The sequence below is a fragment of the Physcomitrium patens genome, chromosome 5 (assembly GCF_059467195.1).
Source record: "Physcomitrium patens ecotype Gransden chromosome 5, ASM5946719v1, whole genome shotgun sequence".
Classification (NCBI taxonomy): domain Eukaryota; kingdom Viridiplantae; phylum Streptophyta; class Bryopsida; order Funariales; family Funariaceae; genus Physcomitrium; species Physcomitrium patens.
The window spans coordinates 14,456,755-14,482,632 of record NC_143414.1 but is presented as its reverse complement, the minus strand read 5'-3'; the positions used below and the strand labels follow the sequence as shown (position 1 = coordinate 14,482,632).

At 37.0% G+C, this 25,878-nt stretch overlaps 2 protein-coding genes and 1 long non-coding RNA gene across 7 annotated transcripts; 1 reads left to right on the top strand and 2 right to left on the bottom strand.

Moving 5' to 3' along the window:
• Positions 1-4,837: 4,837 nt before the first annotated feature.
• On the bottom strand, positions 4,838-8,835 carry LOC112282109 (uncharacterized). 5 transcript variants are annotated; one of them, XM_090250610.1, is made up of 5 exons: positions 7,757-8,391; positions 6,756-7,383; positions 6,067-6,444; positions 5,543-5,852; positions 4,838-5,402 (listed from the first exon to the last, which is right to left on the bottom strand). In XM_090250610.1, exons 2-5 carry the CDS (start codon positions 7,149-7,151, stop codon positions 5,245-5,247), a joined length of 1,242 nt encoding a protein of 413 aa, XP_090106736.1. In that variant the 5' UTR covers positions 7,152-7,383; positions 7,757-8,391; the 3' UTR covers positions 4,838-5,244. The 5 variants fall into 5 exon arrangements, with proteins under 5 accessions (XP_090106736.1, XP_090106737.1, XP_090106738.1 ...); XM_090250611.1 differs by lacking the exon at positions 7,757-8,391 and adding an exon at positions 8,622-8,835 and having other exon boundaries at positions 4,903-5,402; XM_090250612.1 differs by lacking the exon at positions 7,757-8,391 and adding an exon at positions 8,470-8,557 and having other exon boundaries at positions 4,903-5,402.
• Positions 8,836-18,834: 9,999 nt separating this feature from the next.
• LOC141045440 (uncharacterized) lies at positions 18,835-19,966 on the bottom strand. The gene is made up of 2 exons (XR_012217588.2): positions 19,852-19,966; positions 18,835-19,309 (listed from the first exon to the last, which is right to left on the bottom strand). It is a non-coding gene; the product is annotated as an uncharacterized LOC141045440 (long non-coding RNA).
• Positions 19,967-20,102: 136 nt separating this feature from the next.
• On the top strand, positions 20,103-24,908 carry LOC112282519 (transcriptional repressor ILP1). The gene is made up of 5 exons (XM_024520189.3): positions 20,103-21,502; positions 22,134-22,301; positions 22,521-22,901; positions 23,043-23,609; positions 23,738-24,908. Exons 1-5 carry the CDS (start codon positions 20,207-20,209, stop codon positions 24,209-24,211), a joined length of 2,886 nt encoding a protein of 961 aa, XP_024375957.1. The 5' UTR covers positions 20,103-20,206; the 3' UTR covers positions 24,212-24,908.
• Positions 24,909-25,878: the final 970 nt, after the last annotated feature.

The following is a 25,878-nucleotide window of genomic DNA, read 5'->3' as shown; positions in this document are numbered from 1 at the left end:
AGTATTGGACGTGTACTATGTCTTGCAAACACACTAACTGCAAATATAATATTTGATCTTATAGATGTAGCTAAATACAAAAGTGCTCCAAACTCTGCGAGGTATGGATATTGATGTCCCAATATTTTCTCCTCCTCTTTGCATGGACGGTATGGATTATTACCATCATGACCACGTCCAACCATTGGTGTTGACAATGGATAAGCATCAATCATATTGAATCTCCACAAAATTTGTCTAATATACATTAGTTGATAGAAAAAAATGCTACCATTTGTGAGATGCATAATCTTAAGTCCAATATAGAAAGTTGTTTTTTTTTGACATTTTCATCTCAAATTCACAGATAAGTAGGTTAATAACTACAATACATGTAGATTTAATACTCACTAGGTTAAGATCATCAACATATACAGTGATGATCACAAAACTAATTTTACCTCATTTCATAAACAAACAAGGAATTAGTAGATCCCTTAGAAACTTATATGTAATTAAATAATTTCAAAGACATTGATACTGCATGCGTCCAAATTATTTTAGACCATACAAGGCCTTACATAATTTAATACCACTATATCATCCTAGAGTAGATCCATTTAGAGTTCCTATTTCTAAATTATGTAGAACTTTCATATAAATATCTGCATCAAATGAATCATACAAATATGCAATTATCACATCCATGAGATGCATTTCAAAGGTGGCAAGAACTGCCATTCCAATAATATATCGGAATGTAATTGAATCCATGACTAGAGAATATGTGGATTCATAATCAATGTCAAACCTTTGAGTAAATCCTTAAGCAACAAGATGAACTTTATAGTGTATTATTTGACCTTTAGTATCTCGCTTGCGTATTAATACCATCTTATATTCCACAGGGCAAGAAGTAAGAGTATCCACAATTGGACCAAAGACTTTTCTCTTATGCAAAGAAGTATACTCTTCCTCGATGATAGTTTTTCATTTTAACTAGTTAGAGTGACAAGTTGCTTCCTCGATGCTTTGAGATTTAGGATCGTCTTCCTTACAAGAAAGAGCTTCTATAATCATATATGAAAATGATTCATCTATCGTAATAGATGGTCTGTCCCAAATATTGTTTGTAGCACAATACAAAAAAAAAAAATTCTTTACTCAACTCGATCTTATTCTTTCCAATTCCAGGATTATTTTTCACAGGATTTGAAGGTACATTATGCATGGATATATCATCATGAATTGGCAGTCTTCTAGGATGAATAGAAATTTCTTGAGAAATAATATCAAAATTAGTCAATATTATAGCTTTCTTCTTATGTGGTTGCTTATCTCATCCACAAGTTCTTTTAGTTGTTGTTATTCTTGTAACTTGAGGTATTGTAGTCAATGGCACTGCAATCTAAGCAAGTGCATTCTGAGCCTCATTAATAGGAATTCTTATAATCCTAGATGCATCATTGAAGTCATCATGTGTTTTATTTGCAATCCGTTTTAGATGCAAAATCTTAGCAACTTCAGTTTCAGCCAAAGATGTCTTAGAATCAAGATTCATTGTAAACATTTTCGATGCTTCAGATATAAGTACTTTATTTCATTGTTGATTAGATACTCTTCCTTGAAGAGATGGTAATACATTCTCTTCAAAATGACAATTTTGTAAACGTGCACATAATAATGTGCTAGTTGATAGATCAATAATACGAATAATGCTTGGTGAATCAAAACCAACATATATGCCTTCTTGTTGATGAGCTCCAATAGTATGTCGTTAAGATTCTGGTACTAGAATCCAAGTACGGCAACCAAATACTCGTAAGTGAGATACATTTGAAACACGACCTAAAATGAGCTCATATGGTGAAACAATTTCAAGAAAAGAAGGACGGAGACGTATTAATGCTGCACCATATAAAACTACATGACCTCATATAGATGCAGGTAAATTTGTGTGAAGAATGAGCGGCTGGGTAATGAATTATATATGCTTTATAAATGACTCTGCAAGTCCATTTTGAGTATGTTCATATAGAACACAATATATCAACTCAATTCTTGTTGTAGTACAATAGTCTTTAAAAGACTTTGATGCAAATTCTTTTGCATTATCTATATACAATGTTTTTATAGAATAATTAGAAAAATGTATCCGAAAATAAATAAGTATAGATATAAGATTGGCAAACACTATGTTTTGGGTCGATAATAATGAAATATGTGTTTGTTTATTTGATGCATCAACAAAGATCAAAAAGTAACAAAATGGTCTTGATATTGGATTAATAGGACCACAAATATAATCATGTAGTCTTTCAAGCATTAGTAGTAATTCTTATAGGAGTTTCCAAATTAAAGGTCGACTAATCATCTTGTCTTCCACACATGCACGACATAATTCCATAGAGTCTACATCTACAAGCTTTAAATTGTGCTAAGTTATACATGAAATGATCTTTCTAAATAATGTAGATCTTGGATGTCCCAATTATCTATGCCAGAAAGAATCACGACTCTCTGTGATAGATGATGTAAAATTAAATATAATGAGAGTCCAAATCACAATTTGGTATAAACCATTTTTTGTAGCAAAAGTTTTTTCAACAACTTTATGGTTCTTCACAAGAATTAAAACCTCTGTTCTGTTTAAAATGGCGGTCGAGAGGTGATAACCATAGATATGCACATCTCAGTAGCTAATCAGACTCAGAGGTGTTGAAGGTGCAAACATTGCATGTTTACATTTTATGATGGAATTTACAGGTAATTTTACCATCATTGTGTTCTCTTAGAAACGAAGCGCATTTGCTCTAGCCATGGTCATCATATTTTTAGTTTGCCAAATTGAAGATTTTTCAATAAAAAATCGTCTATCCCGCAAGATAGTATGTATTATTGTAGAATAATGAGCACATCATTTGATTCATCATTAGAGGTTTTGTCATTCATATAAGCCTTTAAATCATCAACATCAATTGAATCCATGGACGCATCCATGGTATGAACTTCATGAGCCTCAGCTCGTAGTTTCTTATTTTCTTAGAATATTTTAATAAAATACTTTGAAGTATAGCACACATGTGCTAAATGTCTAATCATTCCACATTATAGTAAGAACACATCTCTCATTTTTATTTTTTATTATAATTAACAGTAGAACATTTATTCTTTCTATATATGTAAAAATGGTCATGACTATGACTACCTTGATGCTTATGAGGACCTTTTCCATGTTTAAATAATTTTTTCTTAGACTTTGAAATATTACGTACATGAGATTCTGGAACTATGGTTCCAATAGGACAAGCTTCCGCATTGCATAAGAGTAGCTCATTTTGCTTTTCCATAAGAAGTAGATAGGACATGAAATCAGAATGACTATGAAATTCTATGTTCTTATATTATTGTGCAAGCTTAGCAGATACAAGAAGAAATGTAGAGAGAGTTTTCTCAATCATTTCTTCTTTAGAGATGCTTTGTTTATATAATCGTAATTGTGAGACAATACTATACATTTCACTATTGAAAGCATTTAAATTTGGAAAATCTAAGACACATAAATGTATCCAATTATGATGTGCATGTGGAAGAAAAATGGTCTTTTGATGATCAAACCTGGACTTAAGATTCTTCCAAAGTTCTGTAGGATCTTTCAATTTTAATTATTAATGTTGTAATGCAAGTAGAAGATGATGACAAATGATAAGTGATTTTCAACGGATAGCATGAGGAATAGAAATACTTATTGTAAGAGATTCTTCAAAAATGATAGCATCTGAGAGTTGTTCTACAAATAAATTTACTTTTACTATTTTTGTCTATAATAGATAATTATTTCCATCTTTAATAAATGGTGGAAATAGAAGAGCTTGAAAATGTTGGGATGCATTGATAATAGTTGGAACCATAGTAGAAGCAGTTGAAGATGTTGAAGCACTCATTATAAATAAATATGTAAAAAAAATACAAGATCAAGTAGAAAAGTTGAATAAAATGTACCTTAAAATATAAAGTCAAATAAAATGATAAAGTTGAATTTGAAATCAAAAATATTTATTTATTTATTATTATTATTATTATTTTGAATAAAGTTGTAGATTGTGGTAGCAAAGTAGGAGCTACATGGCGGCAACGGCAGTCAATGGCGGCTATTCAATGATAATTTGGAGGCAAACATGGGATGCAACAGGGAAGCAGGGTTGGAACAAGTACTCTAAGCAAGCAAGGCACAAAGTGTAAGAAGTGCTTTAAGCAAGCAACCAAGGAGTGAGGGGCCAACAAGAAGTACAACAAGATTATGACTTACACACCAAAGTAGTAAAAAATCACACTGAGAGCAAGAGTAGCAATAGGTTTGAAAAGTCAAGATTAAAGCAAAATATTGTGATAGTGTATAGGAGCAAATCATGCAGATAATGTGTTGAGGATGTTTAGAAAGATACAAGAGTAGTACTAAGTAATACACACACAAGAGAGTTTCTAAAGAGAGAGAGAGCTTCACACAAAAAAATCTATTGATCTGGTTGTATCTTGTGTACAAGGGGAAGGGGATAAACAATTTCTCTCTACTACATTCCAAATACTGTAGCTACAGTATTTACTGTATTTACTATAGACTACAATAAATATCATGGAGAACACAAGCTACATTTAATGCTCTCAACAAAATGAGAGGCCTAATGAGAAGCCTATTGATACTTTTACATGGCATGTGTGGCGATTCTCAAACCTTTTAACAGTTCAAAACACCACTTCATGAAGTAGATAATCTTCAAACAGAACAAGCAAAATCATGCAACCCTGGACAGATAGGCCACAGTCCAACACAAAAGAATTAACAAAAGAAACCAATCAGTCAAAAACAAGTAATGGGTCCTAGAAAAACCCTCAATAGTTGTAGGCACAATTGCACAGCTCCAATGTTGAAAATCAGCTAAGTGTTATTTCAGAGTAAGTTCACCTAGAAAAGGATCCAACTTAGTTATATCGTATTCCTATGTTTATCTTCAGAAAAATGGTTACCCATGAAGGAATTCAAATTCTTTTAGCTATTGTACAGCAGACTCCAGGCCTGCCCCTGTCCATGGTAATTTGGACTGCTGAGTTTGCTTTACGCGACTGTTATTCACCGCAAAAACTACTCATCTTGCAAGGCTCCAGAAAAAGGCGATTCACAGAACATCATCATCTTGCACGTGGAGTAGCTGGTAAGAATTTTACAGCCTTTGTTATGAGTCACTGAGCTGATGATTCTAGCGGTTGCTAATATGTCCACTCCGTCGGCAAGCAAGGCTCACGAACCACAGGTTGGGGGAGATTTACTCGATGGAAAGTGGGCCACAACTTGCCTTTCGACGTTTTCACATGCGACCCCACCCTTGCTTCACATCCATGCATGGGAGGGCTCAATGGAGAGACTTCTGCAGGAATGGTTACAGACACTTTTTTGAGTATTGTGAATTCATCTTCACTAAGACAAGGATTTCACGTGCCAGATATGTTCCAAGGTTGAGAACCTGATCCATGGTATTGTCAAGCTGGACAAGGAAGCAACACTTACCAGTTTTTTTCTTGTGTTCGGGGGCACTAGCAAAAGTGCGGGGTAAAAAAACTCCAGTTCCGGCCTCTTTTCCGGATACTGCTCCAAGAAAAACCACCTGCACATTTGAACCGCCGTTCGGAAAAGTTTGACGATTCCTCTGGAAGCAATCATAATCTATCAACTTTCCAGGAAGACGATGGTTGTTGACAGTTTGTTGATAGTCGGGACTAAATGCTTGTTGGCGTGGTTGATACTGAGGATATTGACATCGAACTTGGCTTGCCATCGTGTTCATCGCCGCACCTTTCGAATGCCAGTTCATTTGGGCCTGAACCAAACAATCCAAATGCTACATTATAAACATCCGCGTAGGGCTAAATAGATCCACAAACGGAGAATTTTTATATAAATAACTATATGTCCAAATGTCCGCAAATTTAATGGATGTTAACTGCTAGCTAATAACCAGCTATTAGAGACACTTGACCCTACGCTTGCTATATTGACATTCACAACTACGTCATTTGGCAAACCTCTATTACCTGACTGTTCACCATTGGATTCTCTTCTTTCCTCCTCGCAGACTGGGAGCTTGTGCTCCTTCCTTGTAGGTGGCCGGAGGTTCGATTATGTGGATTTAATTGGGCTCGCAAGGCTTGCTTCTCAACCTTAGTCTGAGAAGGCCTCTCAGTGGAACAAGCAGGTATGCCCTTCCTCTCATTCATTTTCAATCTTTCGACTTCTACGGCTGCTGCATCAAGAGTATCCCAAGCATCTTGAAAGTCACACGAAGGCACTGAAGAAGGAGACGAAACTTGAGACGATGTTCTTGAGGACCCGTTAGAGCTACTTTGGCCACCTGTGAGTGGGGGTCCGAGGGACCAACCACCGTTCAACAAATAAGAGGGAGACACTCGCTCCTGCATTGCATACTTGTCAGACACTTGTAGATGCATCATGAATATCGAGATTTGATCTGTTGACTGATAGTTGAAAAATGAATAGCAAATCGGAGGAGCAAAAACATGGGATTCTAGGACGCATTCACAGCTGAAAGTAAAGGAACTGAGGATTGACGTGATAGGACGCGGAGAGCTTGGCCTTCCGAAAGACGAACAAGGAGTATCAAGTAGGGGCACGACTAAAGATGGATATTGCAAACTACCCGACCAAGTGTCCCAAAAGATACAATAGTGAAGCGACTCAACAACAAATAGGTGCTGATGCTCACATCTGCACTTAATAAATTCTGAGTCTCAAGAGTTCCTTGAAGGACTCCAGAGCATGTTTCAGCTTTCGCATCCTCCTCGCCTAGCATCAATTGTGCAGTCTGTTGTGCCAAGCATTGAAGAATATCATACCCTTCGTCGCTCTCTGACTCGGTGCAGAGAAGTGATGACTCGGACAGCGGATTACTCTTTTCAACCTCTTGGTGGAAGCCCCGTGAGTCGGAGGAAAAATCAGCAGGACACTGCGTAAGAACACAAGCGCCCTCTGGGTTGTAGGAATGTCGAGGACTCGGGTCTGTTTCACTAGAATGGTTGACATTTCTGAAGGGGCCGAAAACATCCCTGCCTTCAACTCTTGAGCAAATCAATTGGTGTACTCTGGCCACCTCAAAAGCCATTTCTATAATCTTACTGATCGGTTGCACCCAGTCGCCTAGCAGCGCAGCGCAGCGTAAAAGGAGCGTAAGGAGAGCTTCTCATGAGCCCTGGACAATGAAGAACATGTGCAATTCCTCTGGCAGACTCACTTTTCAATTACACTTCGTTGGAGGTTAGATGGTGTTGGAGAGGAAATGGGATAGCTCCGTCTACATCAATAATAAAAACCTCCTGGGGGAGTGTAACCTTTCACTGCAGAAAACAAGAACATTATTTCTCAGTGCCCACGTTCAAAGCTCATTCGAAGCTTCTAACTGCAGAAAGAATAATAAGTACACGGCTTCAAGCATATGTGCGTCCGTTTCACAGAGACTACCCCAAACAAGATACCTCATGTGTAGGGATCTACTTCGAAAACGACAGTAACAACCGCTCAGTAGCCACTCCCACGGCTAACTTATAAACCCACTGTGTGATAATACAAGTTTCTTAACTAGAGTATTTCTCACACATCTGCATAAAAGAAGGTGACATTTTTTTATTTTTTTATTTTTTTCTTCTTTCTGGTTGACGGTTCCGTTGTCTTTCTAAAAATTTGCCAAGTTCGTCTCAACATGCCCAATACCTTTCAACTCTTGAGAAACTAAACGTCGAATATCCTAACGTTCGCTTAATTACAGTTCCAAGCGCATTCAGCACGCGAGCGCAAGTTTCTCCAGCTTGTTGAACTTCGCAAGAGGTCTCTATGCGCTACTCTCCAAGTCGAAACTCTCTTGTGACGTCAAGATAACAGTAGCGACCTCTCAAAACTACGCGTTCCTAACCGCACTCCGAATTCTACCCGAAGCATGTAGACTTGTACAAGCCCAGCTGTCTCGCATTGATGTCAACTTGAGCTGGCAGTAAGAATCGCTCTCAGAAGTGAGTGCAGGTCAGCTCAATTCAATAGCCTCTAAGTATTCCCTAAGAAGCGATATCGAGTAAAGAAGGTGCTTAATGCAGTAGCATCGACCCAAGAAGCTGACTTGAGAGCAGCCCATCTACGACGATGGCAGCGGGTTGCAGCGATCAACACCTTTGTAGTGACTGACGGCACGCCGCCGCTCAACGATTACCAAACTCAATACGACACCACCGTCATGGCCGCCACCATTTCTCCCCGCCGCTACCACAACCTAAACCCCTCACACCGAGCTCACACAAGCCCAACTCTCTCCCTCGCATTCCCTCTTGACCAATAAGCTAACTCGCTTATTCCACTGTACCATTCCCGCACACTAGTACATCTCTCATTGCCAATCAAATCAGCCGTCAAAAAAAAAGTTACGACTGACTTACTCCACCACCGCAACAAACACATGTGCTTCTCCCACCCGCCAAAAAATCGTTTGATCTTGTACTAAGATATGTTAATATATAGGTATGAGATATATGTGTGAATTGCTGCTGGGGGGGGGGGGGAGCGGGAGAAAGTCGAGCTCACAGCTCACCATTTCGTGGGTCTCCTGAACTGAAGCTTCGGCAGACATCAATACATGCAACATGGCGGATCTCCGCTCCTCGGCAGTTATTGCAGCTTCGAGATATTGATTGTGGAGAGTGGCGGCTCCAGGCCCACCGTCCACAAGTGGATCCCAACGCTACAAAATGAAGAGTTGGTGGCTCTTGAAAATGGCCCCCATGAGCTCGCACTCCCTCTCGCTCTCTCTCTCTCTCTGTCTTTCTTCACCTGCTTCTCTTCGCCGCTTCAACTTGCGTGGCAACGACAAACCGCCGCCTCGATCCCTGCACTCCGCGCCCCAGACGCAGGATTTTTCCAAAGTGTACTTTGTTCTAATTCTTTTATCTTATTTTGTTAAGTTTCTGCATTTATTCTTTCGATGAATCCCCTTCGATTGACTACCAACACCTGGGCACGGCCATCTCAAGATCCAAGCAATCTCACTCCCTCGATCCCCCAAAACTGGTCCGGACTTTTCTGCGTCGCGGTAAAAAGTGGCCCACTCCGGATTGGCTGCGACTGCTACGATTCCGTGCGGATATGAGAGCCGTAACAATCGGGCCATGCGCAGGACGCACAAGACATGAACTAGGATTGCGATCTTTAAGATTAAGAACAGATGCAGCCATGTCATGCTGCCCACTCCTGCCCTTTCGTCGCCATGCCCCTCGTCTCTCGTGCATGGAAACACTTCGCTTCGCCATCCCCAAATCCTAATCTCCCTTCTCCCCAAACCCTAATTCCCCCAATCCCAAACTGCAGCGTGGATAACCTGGTGTGCTTGTGAGACAATACGGATTGCTCACTAATCAAGATTCGAATGGCTTTGGGTGGGGCTGTCATTTGAGTTCTTGGGTTTAAATATATATATATATATATATATATATCTTCTCTTTCTTTTTATGTTAAAATTTTATGTGCTTGTGAACATTTGAGTATCTCTCTAGTAAAATGCACCACCACATGATTGGTAATTCAACAACTCCAATATGCAAAAAGAAATCACCTTTTAATTTTTGCTTATTTTGATGCATTAATTTCTCAAAGTGTATTGGTACATCTCTTTGATGGTTCTAAGTCAAATCTAATAATATGCATGTGTACAACATCTTTATGTAAGTTTATGTGACTAAGTAAATTTAAAAAGTAAAGTCTTTTTGACCATTAGGTTTTTGCCAAAAGTATTCAAAATATATCAAAAGCTTATCAATTTCCATTTTGTTGAACAAATTAATATATCAATAGTCCTAGAAATTGCAAAGAACTTAAGAAGGTGATCATTCTAAAGTATATGACTTGATATACATTAACCTTGTAATCTAAACTTATCATAGAAAACAATGAAACTTGAAGAACTCTCACATTAATCTATTAATCATTGCTAACCAATGCCATTCAAAATACTATGTCTAATTTGTACTTCTAATCCAAAGAAGTGCAATTGAAATAGCTACCAATAGAATTAATTTGGAGATGTGGGGATGACAAACAACACATATGTATGTATTGATTGAACAAAAGATTTGGTTCTTTACCTTGCATTTGGTGCCTACTTTGCCAAGTTTGCAATTGTTTTATTGACATGGTTATTTGATTCTACTATCTTCTTTATAAAATCATTTGCATGTTATTCTAAAGAACATATAAGAAAATGGTCATAATATGGGCCTTTATTGATTTATGAGTTCTTAAAAGAAATAAATCACAAGGATCTTAAATATTACATAAAATCAAATAAAATAAAGAATATTAATATTTTATCTAAATAAAATTAATAAAATAAATAAATAAACACATACATATAAACATACATATATGTATATAATACTTGATAAAAAATATTTAATGACATTTTGTCAAAGACAAGAACATAATAAAAACAAATAAACAAGTGAGACTTCTCTCAAAGAAAGATGACAAAATATAAATAACTTGATATGTATATTAAAAAAGAAACTGGAATGGCTATTGCCAAAAGCTAAGAAAATTAGAGACCCTTGAAACTAGACTGAAAGCAAGAAAGGAATTGACAAGAGTGGAGAAGGCTTCACTCTTGTCTCTATATATACTATCTAACTAGGGACCTCGTGGCGACGTTCTTTAGGACCTTCAATATGTGTTGACTTTATAGGACACATGCCTTGACTTATAACACAAGTTTTTCTATGTATAGGCCACATTATTAGCTTGGTCTTGTAGCTAACAACATGTGTGGCACATGGCCAACTTGTTGACCACGTTTCTAATCCAAAAAGTCAATTAAAGACACCAATAAAGTCAAAGCGACTTCTATAAAGCTTCTACAAAGCTTTTATAGCAAATACTATAGAATTAACTTACTTTTACTTACTTCTATCTATTTATATGTGTAATTATTGCCTTACATGCGTATGTTTGTGATATTACCCTTCCTTCTAAGGATGAGTCTCATGAGGAGCGATCATCATATGTTGAAAAAATCTATGATGCGACGAATTGTATTCGCCACATACTTTGATCTTTGTTTTCTTCGAAGATGATTGATAGGGCCTCTCAACCATCAATAGTGTCCCATACCAAGGCTGAAAGACCACCCAATTGTTTGATCGTTATTGATGCCTTCATAACTTCCTTCGAATAAAACATTTGGAACACCTTCAAGAGTTGTTCCTACCTCTAGTAAAATCACCAAACATCGGGAATCCCTTCTAAGGTCGTTATATCAAACGCATTATATCTCGCCATCTATTCAAGGAAGAACATGTCATTCTTCAAGATCTTCATCTTGATTACATTGTCTTGAAGGTTGTGACAATCGTAATGTTTCATCCGAAAGGTCATCAAACGAAGGCTCTTGAGTCGAATCCACTAGTTGTTAGTTCTCCTTCTCCTCAGCATCACAACTACAAAAAAGCTACAAACAAGGATTGAAAGTAGAATGTTATCTTGCTTAGATCTTTTTTCTTTTATAAGGAAGGTTTTCATCTTGATTTTGATGGATGTTGTCGATGAAAAACCTCCACTACCTTTGCTGCATTTACAAAATTCTTTACTGACTCCCATGTGCATTCACTAATATCATATCCACGCCAATGGACAAGATATTTTAATTTATCTGCGTTGCCTTGAATCTAAGATTTCTTCCACTTCAAACACTTCATTATTGTCTATTTCTATAGGAGGAGGTGGAGCTTGTCTTCTTCTTGGTATGTCCACTGTCTTGTATGATTCAAGAAGAGACATGTGGAATACTAGATGGATTTTCATTGACTCCGATAGGTATAAACAATATGTAACTGGATTGATTTGTGCAGAAATAGAAAATGGTTCAAGCCTTCAATAGTCCAACTTGTCACAGGGATCAGTAGTCTTGATATTGCGATGAAGTAATCATACCTTTTTACCCATGTGGAATGGTGGTTGTTCCTTTTGATAGACATCCACATTGACCTTTTATTGTTCTTGAGCTTCTTTTAATGACGTCTTCATCATTGTATGTAGCTTTGTCAAATAAATTGCCAAATCTTTTGCAACAAGCTTATCAACTTTTGAAAACTCAAAAGTATCAAGTTGTGGATGATAGCCATAATTGGCAAAGAAAGGTGTTTGTTTTGTAGAAGAATGTATGGTGTTATTGTAAGCAAATTCTGCCAATGGCAAAAGAATTGTCCAATCATCTTGTTGGTAGTTAATGGTACATCTTAAATACTGCTCTAAAACTTGATTAAGACGCTCCGTTTGTCCATCAATTTGAGGATGGAATGCGGAAGATAGTTTTATATCCGCTTTTAGAATCTTGAAAAGAGTCCGCCAAAATCTTGATATAAATTGAGTTCTCCTATCTGATATAATATCCTTGGATAATCCATGATAGCGATAGATATTGTCAAGAAAGAGCTTAGCTGTTTCTTCACTTATGATAGATTTTGTACATAGTACAAAATATACCATTTTGGTAAAACGATATACTATCACAAATATAGAGTCATAAGAATTTGAGATTTGAAGATTCGTGATGAAATCCATAGAAATAGAAGATCATGGTTGTTCTGGAATGGGTAAAGGCTGAAGAAGTCCGTAAGGTCGATGACAAAGAGTTTTTAATCTCGAGCAAACATCACAAGATTGTACAAAATCTTTGACTACTTTGCATATTTGGAGCCACTAAAAGTCCCTAGATATTAGTTCCAAAGTTTTATTGTACCCAAAATGTCATGCTGTTGGAAAGTCATGACGAGCTTGAAGAACACGTAATCGAGCTTCACCTTCTAGAATATATAGGCGTCCCTCAAAATATAGTTGATTCTTCTTGAATTCAAACTTGGAAGTATCATGAGACTTTGAAGGATTTTCCTTAATATCACGAATAAGAGGATCAATAGACATACTTGACTGAACTTACTTAATAAAAGTTGAATCAACAGTTAGTGTTGATTTCATTGCTCAAAGATGAAGATGCTCTGGCTTCAAGAGAATTGTCCATTGTTGTCAAAAGCAACATCTTCTTCCTTTGGTGCAAGTTAAGATTGTCTAGAGAGTACATCTAACAAACCTGGTTGTTTTCCTAGTGGATAAGTGATCTTAAATTTGAATCTTGACAAAGACATAGTCCAATGGGCTTAGCAACAATTCAAAATACGTGCTAACATAAAATATTCAAGGTTCTTGTAATCCGTATATATTGTGACTGGGTTAGAAGCACTTTCTAGATAATAGAGCCTTTCTTGAAACAAATCCATGATTGCAAGAAGTTCTTTATCATAGATCTCATAGTTGATCTCGGTTGCTAAAATTTTTTTAGAATGAAAAGCTATTGGATGAAATTTATCATTTTTTTCCATTTGTAACAATATGACACCTAAAGCAAAGTTTGATGTGTCTGTTTCTATAAAAAATAGTTTAGAAAAATCGACGCGATAGAAGATTGGTGCAGAAAAAATGGCTGTCTTGAAAGCTTCAAATGCTACTTCTACTTCTTCATTCCATTGAAGTTTGTCTTTACAAGTCAAATGTGTAAGTAGAGCTATAACTTGAGAGAAGTCTTTGATGAAGATCCGATAGTAGTTGGCAAATTCAAAAAGCATTGGACGTTTCTTACCGTTTTTGGGATCTTTCAATCCATAATAGTTTAAACTTTCTTAGGATCTATCATAAGTCTATCATTTGAAATGATGTATCCTAGGAAGTCGACTTGAATAGTGTAAAATATATACTTTTCTATCTTGGCATAGAGTCCCACATCTCTTAGTTTTTGTAATACATGACGAACATGAAGTTCATGTCCTTCTGAGTTCTTAGAATAGATTAAGATGTCGTCTAGGTAACAGACAACAAAATTATCTAAAAACTCCCGAAAGACATCATTCATTAGATATTAGAATGCTGTTGGTACATTTGTAAGTCCAAAAAGCATGACGTTGTATTCGAAATGTCCATACCTTGTTCAAAATGTCGTCTTCTATTTATCTCCTTCTTTGATGCGTACTAGATTGTATGCTCTTTGTAGATCTATTTTTGTATAGATCTTAGCTTGATTCAACTATTCAAGGAGTTCAGATATCAAAGGTAGCAAATACCTGTTTTTTATAGTGATTTTGTTGAATCCTCGATAAATGACACACATCCGCAATGATTTATATTTTTTCTTCTCAAATAAAATTGAAGCTCGTGCTGGAGATTTGGAATGACGTATGAAGTTCTTGGCTAAATTCTCTTCAATATACTCCTTGAGTTTAGCTAAGTCATTTTGAGATAAATTGTAGAATGGTCCAAGTGGCAATTGTGCTCCTTCTTGAAGGTCAATTGAGCAGTCATAGAAATGATGTTCTGGAAGAGTATCCATATTCTTCTTCTTAAATACATCTTAAAAATCTTGATATTGGCTTGGAATGCGACTTGAAGTCTTTCCACCAATACAAACAAGTGTGGCATAAATGACACAAGGTGATTCTTCTTTTACAGTATGCAAGAAAGCTCTTGCTCTTACAAATATAGGTTTCATTATACTAGACATATGTCTTTCTACTTGATTAACTACGCTCTTAGTTATATTTTCAAAAAAGTCAAGACTACAAGAAGTCCAATCTATTTTAGGATTATATTTTTTTAGACATGATAAACCTAAAATGATTGGATTAGAAGGAGATCTAATGATATTAGATATTATAAAGCTACTATGACCATTAATTGTTATTTCTATAGGAAGGATTTCATGAGTAACATCTCCTAAAGACAATGGACAACCATCTATGACTTCGACATGAATATGTTCAGTTTTCTTTACTAAAAATATGCTATGTCTTTTAGCAAATTCTTCATCTAAGAAACATGTTGAGGCTCCTGCATCTAGCAAGGATGAGGCTTTGTGATGTTTAGGTCCTAGAATAACATTTATTATAAAATATGGAGAGGGTTCTGAGAAGAGGATAGAACCTTCACTAGGCATTGTACAAGGTTTCAGCCGCATGGTCCCTATTGTAGCTGGACAAATTTGTTTTTCGACATGCTATCTTCTTTGATTGCCATACTCCTCATTTTATGGTAGCGTCGCTTCTTTGGACAATGTTGAGCAGTGTGCTTAGGTTCTCCATAATATAAGTACAATCCTTCTTGACGACGACGAGTCTTTTCTTGCTCAATAAGACGTTTAAAACGTATCGCATCAATTTACATATCCTCTACTTCCGAATGTATGTGTTGAAGAAATGTTGGTATTGCCATTGAATTATAATAACGTTAAGGTCCACTTGTACGGTTCTTAGATTGGAATTTAAAAAGACGATTGTTGCTTTTCACAGCAAAGTCAATTGCTTGATTTAATGTTTGAGGATCAAGTAAATTGAGCATTAATTTTTTTACCTCATATTGCAATCCGTGGAGAAATTGGCTAATAAGTGTAGCATCATCTCACTTGATATCAATTACAAGTTGTCAAAATTATAAAGCATATAATGTTACCAATCCATTGCCTTATCGCAAAGTATGGATCTTATTGATTGCAATACGAATTGCATCATGTTCTTCATACATGGATCAAAACACTTCCAAAAAGCCTCTAGGTTATCCAATATTGGATCTTGTCGTTCAAGAAAAGATAAAAACCATGATAATGCTGAAACTGAAAGAAGCGTACCAATGAATCTAACTTGCGGTCTTGGAGTTGGATAGCTTTGGGATTGAAGTTCAATCACAAGTTGTACTTGATTGATAAATCCTCTAAACTTTGATCTGGTGCCATCAAACTTCTCGGGCAGGACAATTCTTGGTTCTCTAACATTGGAAGGGTGTTCCACCATAAGAGAAGGGACATGATTTGGTGCAGATGTTGAAGCAGCTCCAATCATTTCTATATCTTCACTTCTTGCCAATCTTGTTGCTCCTTGTAGTGGTAAATTGAGTTGATGCATCGCAAGCATTAATTTCCTCAATTGTTCTTGTATTTGTGCCATTTGTGTCATTTGTGCAGAAATTACACTCTTCATTTCAGCAAGTTCTGCTATGATAACACTTAAAAAAGAGAAGATGTCTAATATCGCTCAAGACAAATAGAAGAAAGGACTTGAGAACAAAAAAAAAATACTAAGGACAATATCAATTTAGAAGAGGGTAATCTGCAACTTCTAATATGCTTATGTCTTATCAAGAAAAGAAGTAATCCACTCTTAATCAAGATTAGACAAAGCTCTCATATTATAAGTGTACTCTTGTTAATTTGTCGAGGACAAGTACATGATAAAAACAAATAAATAAGTGAAACTTCTCTCAAAGAGAGATGAAAAAATAGAAATAACTTGATATATATATTAAGAAAGAAATTGGAATGGCTATAGCTAAAAGCCAAGAAAACTAGAGACCCTTGAAACTAGACTGAAAGCAAGAAAAGAATTGAGAAGAGTGAAGAAGGCTTCATTCTTGTCTCTATATATACTATCTAACTAGGGACTACTTGGCAACGTTCTATAGGACCTCCAATATGTGATGACTTTGTAAGAAACATGCCTTAACTTACAAGGTAAGTTTTTCTATGTGTAGGCCACATAGTTAGCTTGATCTTCAAGCAAACAACATGTGTGGCACATGGCCAACTTATTGACCATGTTTCTAATCCAAAAAGTCAATTAAAGACACCTATAAAGTCAAAGCAGCATCTATAAAGCTTCTAAAAAGCTTTCATAGCAAATATTACAGAATTAACTTACTTTTACCTACTTTTACTTATTTCTACCTATTTATACATGTAATTACTAGCTTACATGCGTATGTCCGTGACACATTTTTAGATATAAAATATTATAATTAAAATTAGTTATTGAAATATAATTAAGATATAAAATATAAATTTTAAATATATATATATATATATATATATATATATTACATAGATCTACAATATCTACTAATACAATTAATTTGGAGATGTGGAGATTCCATGCTTTTACTAAATAGACTCACTTTTCATGAAGAATATAGTATTCATAATGAATATGGTTAGTTTTTATTGGTTGTAAATCCAATAGTGGAGATATGAATATGAAGATCATTTATTTTATTTTTTGATTGTTAGGATGAGTAGGTAAATTTAATAAAAACTTATGTCTATTTAACATTTTTCTACATGTATACATATATAAATGAATTATTGTAGGGTTAAATTTGAGATTATAAGCACTACATATAAGCATTTTATTTATTAAGACAAAGTTTTGATAAAGAAGTTTTTAAAATTAATGAAGGTAATAAAATAACTTTTGGACTTGTATTTAGGATAAGTCATGATATATATTGAACCTATAGAAGATAAAACAAAGTCTTTCTGTTAACCAAGTAGCTAAATAAGCATCACATAATTAAATTTTCAATTCCATAAATATTGGAAGGAATTTTTATATTTGAATTTTTTTAATAAAGATGTTATGGAGAAATAAATAAAACTACTATAAATTCATAATTTTTTTTATATGGCTAAAAATTTAAATACTTTTGTTTTTTTATTTTTGTAATTTTATCTATTCCATTATATTCAGCTTTGTATACAACTCTAATTTGGCAATCTATGAGTTTCTAACTCCATGTAAATAAATTCTAATGGAATTTGACAAACTATGCTTTGTATGGCATTAGATTTTGGCATGGCCTTATTTGGTGGCACATAATATATAGCATCCCAATATTAAATTAGCAAATTTGTAAGTACTTCTAATTAAGTTCCATGCAACAAATAAAATGGCATTTGCATCTAAGAGATCTTACAAAGTATCAAATTGTCTTCTATTATCATGTTGGTATTGTATGCCAAATCCTATTATTAAATCATGACTTTGTTTCCTTAATTTCTTCCTTGTTGCATTTTTCTACAATCTTTCTTGTTTCCAATGACAATATTTGGTTCCCGTGGCACTCTGTTTGTGACTTATTGTTATGTGTTATATTCCTCTTTGATGGCCATGGCACTTATTGTCAATTTTTTTGGCATAGCAAGGAATCTAAAAATAAACTCAAGATTGAAAAGCTTGTATTGTACTTTGTTTTGAAGAAGTAATGATGAAAATTGGATTAAAGCAATGGTAGATAATAGACTGTTTTTTTTTTTTTGTATTTGACTTTGAAACTAATTAATCTTAAGTTGGAGGCTATAAGTTTCAACAAATAAATTAGATGTAATTGTCATGACAAACATCCATGCCATTGAAGATCCTACTAAAGACTTGTTCTTCTAACATTTATTTGGCAACTATAAATCATAATTTGGTATATCATCTACAATAATTAGCATTGATATAAATCCACAAATATTAGATTTGTAGAGACAATTTTGGATTTTTACTGAGATCTATTTGTTCCTTTTCTTGTCTCTTTTTTCATGTGATAAATAAACATAAATCCATTTGCATCACCCTTATTAGTTGAGTCCAAGTTTTGAGGTAGAATAGTTAACATAGTTTAAAAATAGAAGGAAGGATTGGAAGACTTGTTAAACTATGTTAACTTGGTCTAATAGGTTGTGAGTTTGTTGCTCATTGGCCAAGGCATTGGCCTTTTGTTAACCATGTTCTTCATGTTCCATGCCTTTGCAAGATTAAGGAAATCTTAAATTTACTGAATTATGTCAAGACAAAAACAACCTCTAATCAATAAATTCAAATAATTTATAAAAATAGATTTCTTATTGTTAGTCACCAGATTATTCACTCAGATTTTTTGCTCCCAATCAACACCAGAGTCCATTGCAATACAAAACAGTAGCTCCAATGAGTTATTGTTATTAGAGTCATAATCCAGAATATTCCCCAGCTTGGTTGCAATCTGTAGAAAGAGTGGAAAAAACTCTTGAAGCATATCTTTTAGTACCATCTAAGTTGAGATCTTAAATGATCTCAAATACGAGATACCTTTAAGGTTCCAAATTACGTGCGGAACACAGTTTACATCCTAATCTTGGAACAACCAAAAATCAAGGGTAGAACTATACAGTAGATATATACATATATTGTAAAAATATGGAAAGTCATTTCTTCCAATGAAGTTTTCAGGTATACGTAATCTCGACAAAGGTTTTTTTGTTGAGAGAAATATCACTTTCTGCTACTTCTTTCAATCCTTCCTTCTATGCTTTGAGACGTGAATCTTGCGGTTTATTACCCACAAAACATGCAATCACAGGGTTTCAACATAATTTGTTCACTTCCTTCTGCTCAAGTTCTTGGTCAACCACAATTTCACGTGGTTTAGTGCATTTGAATGAATTGACATTGCTTTTAAAGAAACCCAAAGAAAAAGACTTAATTAATTAATTAAAAAAAGAGAAAAAAAAAGAGAAAACAAACAAAACCTTATTTTCCTCCAGTGAATTCTGTGCTAAAACAAACACTTGTGCTAAAACAAACTCAACGGAAGCTGCCGTGTGACGCAGTCTAGGCCACGCACGTACTAATTCACAAACCCTGCAGCACCATGAAACCCTAGCATTAGAGCTTCGCCTGCTGTGGCATCCGAAGCTCGTCCATCCCTGTCCACAACCCTGACAGTTCCAGCCCTTCCTTCCATACTTTAAGCAGACCTAAGCAGAGACTTCAGGTTACCATCAGGTGATCAGACCCAAGCAGACTTCGCTTGCCCCAAGTGGAGCACAAGCCTAGCTCCGACCAATACACTCAAACGAGAGAGCCTTCACACACACACACACACACACACATACGGCAGGTGAAGAAGGCCTCCAAACACTACTCGAAGGTGAAGAATACCTCGATGTCAAAGCGCTTCATAGCAAGAGAACTGGAGGTCATCAGCGGCACTTCAAAACACCCACTACCGACACAACAGTGTCGGTAATAGGCTCCCTAAGACAACTTCTGCTCAATGAATTCATCCAACCAGCATGCGATGCAGGGGACATAGATGAACACATTGGATGAACATATTGGATGAATTATATATGATTTATGGATGAATGAGAGCTCCCTAAGCCCTAATTTCGATTATGTGCACTCCGTGAAAGGAAGCTTCAATGGAAAGGAGCAGATTGAGTCGAGACCCTAAGCGAGCATCGTTGATTGGAATCGAGGGAAGGGTATCCAGTGCCATTGCAGCCATTGCACCATGTCGAAGGTGAGGAACTGGCGACGCCGTGTGGACGACGACGACGATGAAGAGCCTGAGAAACCTGCGCTGCCAGAGAAAGATACGAAGACCGTCACGAAACGCAAAGAGGTGAAGAAGACTAGTGTCACGGTGGTCAAATCGTCGGGGCCGAAGCTTTTGAGCTTTGGAGGAGATGAAGATGAAGGCGATGGCGATGGCGAATTGGCGACGAAGGCGAAGAAGGAGAGAGTTAAAGAGAGTGTGCAGTTGAAGCAGGGAGGGGCCGGGGTGTTTAGGTTTGGGGAGGAGAGGCCCGATGGGGAATTGGTGCTGTTGCAGAGTGCGCAGAAGGAGAAGAAGAAGGGGGGATACGGAGTGGGACATAGTGGACTTAAAATTGAGCTGGGAAAGGAAAAAACTGCATCGGTGTTAAAAGTGCCGTCTAATGTGCAGGCGCAAGCGGGTGAATATACCAAAGAAAAATTGCTGGAGCTGCAACGGAATACGAAAACATTAGGGGCACCTAAGCCGGTGGTTGATAGCTTGCCTGCAGAGCCTGTTGTGGTGCTTAAGGGTTTACTGAAGCCTGTTGAAGAGCCGAAAGCTGCGGTGGAAGTTAAAGTGAGGGGATTGTATGTTGAAAGCGAAACTCAAGAAGGGGGTAGAAAAGTGGAGGAGACCAGACGGGTTGAATACGATGCGGAGAGAAGGTTAGGGTTGATGGGAATTGGAACAGGGGCAGATAGCGGAGGGATTACTCATATTCCAGATGCGGATATGATTGCTCTCGCGAAGGCACGAAGAAATCGGTTGCGTCAGGCGCAGGCGGCCCCTGATTACATACCTGTGAATGATGGGGATGTGAGAGGCGTTGTCCGTGAGCACGGAGATCTTGAAAGGGGAAAAGACGATGCCGATTCTAGTGAGGACGAGGCTGAAGTGCATGGAAGGATGTCTTTTTTAGGGGAGACCATTGGGGGCAAGCACAAGTCTCAAGGGGCTGTGTTTGAAGCGATGGCGAAAGACTCGGAATTGGCTCATCAAGAGGATGACGAAGTGGATGAGGAGAGGACTTGGGAAGAAGAACAACTGAGGAAAGGATTTGGGAAGAGGGTGGAAGATGTGGCTCGGGTGGTGCCTGGGGTCGTAGCTGGTCCTACTGCTGGTCACGGGGGCTTTACTCCTGGAATACCTGCTATGAATGTAGGTAGTTTCGGTTTTGCTTATGGAAGGGGTGCGGCGGAAGCATTGTCTATTCCGCAGCAAGCAGATGAAGTTTGGAAAGTCCTAAAGGATAATTTGAACAAGATGCGGGTGAGTGTATCTACTCTGCTATTCATCTAAATTGGTATTTACAAAGAAAAGCTGCTATCATAGAATTTATGCTCTTATTTTTTATTTTTTATTTTTTATGTTTTTTTTGGTATGTAAGAATGTCCTTGCGGTTCGTTTTGTGCGTACGTTATGTTAGATTCCGATTTTCTGGTGTAAGGTTTTTGGGTAGTGTATTTGAGGTTGTAAGTCTGGACTGAGGCTACTTCAAGACTTCTATTGTAGGTGGTTATTTCTTCTACACATCCAGTTACATGAAGGTTACCAGAACAGCTCATTCTTAGAGATCCTCGGTTAATCGGTCATTCTTCGAAAGTCTTACACAGTTACTCTATCTTCATCTGCATATTTACTCACAACCCAAATCGCAGTTTGTGATATTGTCAAAAGGACCCGCGATCTGTGTCTCTCGAAGCGATTCTCTTGTAATGGAATATTCACGTCTTTTCCGCTATCTTGAGTTATATGTTGTGTTGTGTGGAACTATTTGAGCTAAATTATTACTGAAATCGTGTCTATAGATTCTACGGTAGACTTCTTTCATACGCTCGGGTTCTCTGCAATGCTAGTTGTATGGCTAGATTTTCTGCCTCTCACAACTTGTATTTTCCAGGAAAGCCATGGAAGGACAAAGTCAGAGCTCCACAGAACTGAGGAAATGCTAAGCTCGTCACTTTCCGGAGTAGCATCATTGGAACAATCTTTGAGCAACGCAAGTGAGAAGTATCTCTACATGCAGGAACTCCGTAATTACTTCGCTATTTTATGTGATTTTTTGCAGGTAACGGTTATCTGTCCCTTTGACCAATTTTTTTATTATATTTCTCACAATCGACTTGTAATTAAAGATTCGGTGTAATTGCCGAATTGCCATCTTTTTGAGGCGCCAATGCTATTCCCTCGGCTTTCTAAGCTTTGTTCAAATGAGGTGTAGTCAATTATGAAAAGCAATTCTATTTAGTTGAATTTGAATTAAAGAGATCAAGCCTCTTGCATGCAGGATAAGGGTCCTATCATTGAGGAGTTGGAAGAGGCCATGCAACGGCTTCATGAGGAGCGTGCTAATGCATTAATGGAGCGGCGTGCTGCTGACTACGCAGATGAGATAGCTGAAATTGAGCCTGCTGTTAATGCTGCTAAGGCTGCATTTGCCAAAGGAGGAGGTACTGAGACCGCAATGGCAGCTGCCTTAGCCGCAGCGGCGAGAGATGTGCGGAGCAGCACAGTTCCTCAGTTTGATGAGTTTGGACGGGATGTGAATCTTCAGAAACGCATGGAGAGCAAGCGGCGAGCACAAGCACGTGAGCGTCGAGCAAGATTGGCTGCTGAACGGCGGATTAAATCTCTGAAAACTTCTAATGGGAATTCCGCTCGAGCAGTGGTAAGTGACCTTTTATGTTGAGTTGGACACACACCATGCAAATAACTATTTTGTTTTGGAGAATTCAAGAATTTTTTATTGTCGAACTTGCTCCTTTGATTTAGGAACTAAATTAAGAATGTGGTTTTTCTGTTTGTTAAGACATTGGAAGGGGAATCAAGTAGCGAAGAAAGCGAAAGCGAGGAGAAAGCATACATATCCCACAAGCAAGAAGTATTATTAACTGCAGAAAGTGTATACGGTGATGCGGCTGAAGAGTACGCACAGTTAGGAAAAGTTAAGGAAAAGCTACAGAGTTGGAAACGTCAATATTCTTCAGCTTATTCGGATGCTTACATGCAATTGAGTGTTCCATCCATTTTCGCCCCATATGTTCGGCTGGAGCTTTTGCATTGGGATCCCCTTTATGGTAGTGCAGGATTTGATGAAATGAATTGGTACAAGCACTTGTTCGACTACGGTGTGCATGGGACTGAGCATGATGCCGATTTTGAGTTGATACCTAAGCTAGTGGAAAAAGTTGCTCTTCCCGTCTTACATCATGAATTGGAGCATTGCTGGGATGTTTTGAGCACGAAAGGAACCAAACGTGCTGTGAAAGCTGTTCAAGAGATGTTCATCTATGTGGATGCTGCAAATAGTGAAGCATTGCAAGAAATGCTTGCTGCAGTGCACAAACGTATGTCTAATGCTGTTGCTAGTCTTGAGGTACACAAATCAACTTATCTCTGTATTGATAAAATCTAATTCATGTACGAACTCCAGAAGATCTTCAATGTCAGGAGGCTGGTATTCTTGTTTATACTAAGCCTTGAAATGTATTTTTTTTTGAGTAGGTACCAGATTGGTCCCATCAAGTGACCACTGCAGTCCCGGGAGCCTTGCGATTTGCTAATCGGCAGTTTGGTGTAGCAGTGAGATTGTTACGCAATCTTGGATGTTGGAAGGACGTACTGGCTCTACCCCAACTTGAAAAATTAGCCTTGGATCAATTATTATCAGGGAAGATGTTGGCGTATTTGAAGGTTGGATTCACAACAGACCATGATGCCATCACCCGCATCGAACGAATAGTTGCCGCGCTTAGTGGTGTTTGGGTTGGACCAGGTTTCGCAGAGCAAAGCCCCAAACTCGGTTCATTGATCGAGTACATGCTGAAGATCACCAGATCCCTTGAGAAGAAGCGAGAAGCGGCTAACGAAAGCACCATTGCTCTCGCACGGAGGATGAAACGAGTACTTGTGGATGTCAATGAGTACGATCGAGCTCGAAGCCTTTCCAGGGCTTTCCAGTTGAGAGAAGCTTTGTAGAGTCCATTTTGAGCCTCAAAGATCAGAAGCCAGATCCTTTCCATCTCCAGTAAATGTTGTCGTGCTTGTACACTATCGTAGCATTCTTACGTGTAATATTTGCTTAGTACTAATCGTAGCAACTATAATGAATTTATTATGTAACTATAATTTGTGTGCCTATTTTCTATTTTTTCTTTTTTCTTTTCTTTTTATGGTTTTTTTGTTCTTTCTTTATCAAAAATAAATTTTCTATTTTGCGTTTTCCACAATATCAGTATTGCTTCTTGTCCATAAATTTCAACCGGTCGTATTCCAGGGAAGCAACCAGAAGGCGGATATTATATTCAAGTGAAACTGATTGCAGTGAAGACTGTCCCATGGCACCTCTCTCACCAGATGAAGGTGATCAATGAAGTTCAAATTAACATCACCAACTTGGTTAATGGTGAACATTTATGGTTATGAGCATGATGGACTAGCACGTGCAACAGGGCTGTTCGATAGTCACCAGCAGTTGATTGTAGATTAGTCTTACTGAAGTAGCATAGTTGAGAAAACAATCCAGTTTGCGGTTTCAGATGTTAGTTCCTGAATGTGTCTGAACCACAGTTGGGGCTGTGTGGTTGAATGGCTGCCCATGGACTCGCATCTAGTGACCTCTCTAAGAGGCCATGTACAGGTTTTATCATGAAACGAACACCATCGTCACAGTCAACCTTTATCATTGTAACCTCGTCGTTTTACTACTTCAAAAGTTTATGATTAACGAATATTAGTCATTTTTTACCTCAAATTTTGCTCTGGTCTCTTATTCTAATTTGGATTAAAGCGTCATTTGTTTCCAGTGTGCAACGAAAATTGTTGCATATTTTGAGTATCGTAGTTTTGTAACTCACTGCATCATTTGTTCTTAATTTCGGATTTTATAATATTCTAAAGTTATGAAGGCATACGGAGGGAATAAAGAAGAAAAAGAGACAAAAGAAGAGAAGGTGAAGTACTTCGTTAAAGTACTTGAAATTTTAGTCTTCTAAATTTATATAAATGCGAGATGGAGTCATCTCACAATTCGAGAAGAAATACAGTTACAACATTACGTAAATTTTTTTGTACTCGAGGAGAAGCATAGTTCTGCAAATTGATTTTGTTGTGATAAATAGAGGGGACATTGTAGTCATTCTTGGATTCTACGAAAAAATGTAATACTGGTCAGAATACGAGCCTTCAAAATATTAAAATATTTCAGTGATTTGAAATATGATGAATAAGGTAAATGCTTCTGACTCTTATTGAATGCAATCTTTCATACTGCAACTATTTAATGTACTCTCATGAATTGTTTGTTTGAATAACAATAGCTTTTTTGCTTTTACACCATACAAATTAGTGGCCATTGAAGCCATGATGTTGACTGTAATCTAATTATACAAAAAAATATAATCTTAATTTCATCATATTATTATACTACATTACTGGTGTTTCATTGAATAATTATCTGCAAGTTGCAATAAAATTTAGATTCGGTTCTATTTCGATTTAAAATCACATTATAGGTTTTATAACATATAGTTATAAAATAAATGTTTATACATATTCTTACTTTAAGTTTACAAATACACAAACCAAAATGTTTTAAACAAGACACACAATACTAATTAAGATATTTTTGCATTCTAAGTTACAAA

Coding starts and splice junctions, on each gene's coding strand:
- LOC112282109 (XM_090250611.1), bottom strand. CDS start 7,151: ATGGCTTTTGAGGTGGCCAGAGTACACCAATTGATTTGCTCAAGAGTT. Junction 5,853..6,066: donor ATCCAATGGTGAACAGTCAG/GTAATAGAGGTT, acceptor TGTTTGGTTCAG/GCCCAAATGAACTGGCATTC. Junction 5,403..5,542: donor CGAACACAAGAAAAAAACTG/GTAAGTGTTGCT, acceptor CCATTCCTGCAG/AAGTCTCTCCATTGAGCCCT.
- LOC112282519 (XM_024520189.3), top strand. CDS start 20,207: ATGTCGAAGGTGAGGAACTGGCGACGCCGTGTGGACGACGACGACGAT. Junction 22,302..22,520: donor TTTTATGTGATTTTTTGCAG/GTAACGGTTATC, acceptor TCTTGCATGCAG/GATAAGGGTCCTATCATTGA. Junction 23,610..23,737: donor ATGCTGTTGCTAGTCTTGAG/GTACACAAATCA, acceptor TTTTTTGAGTAG/GTACCAGATTGGTCCCATCA.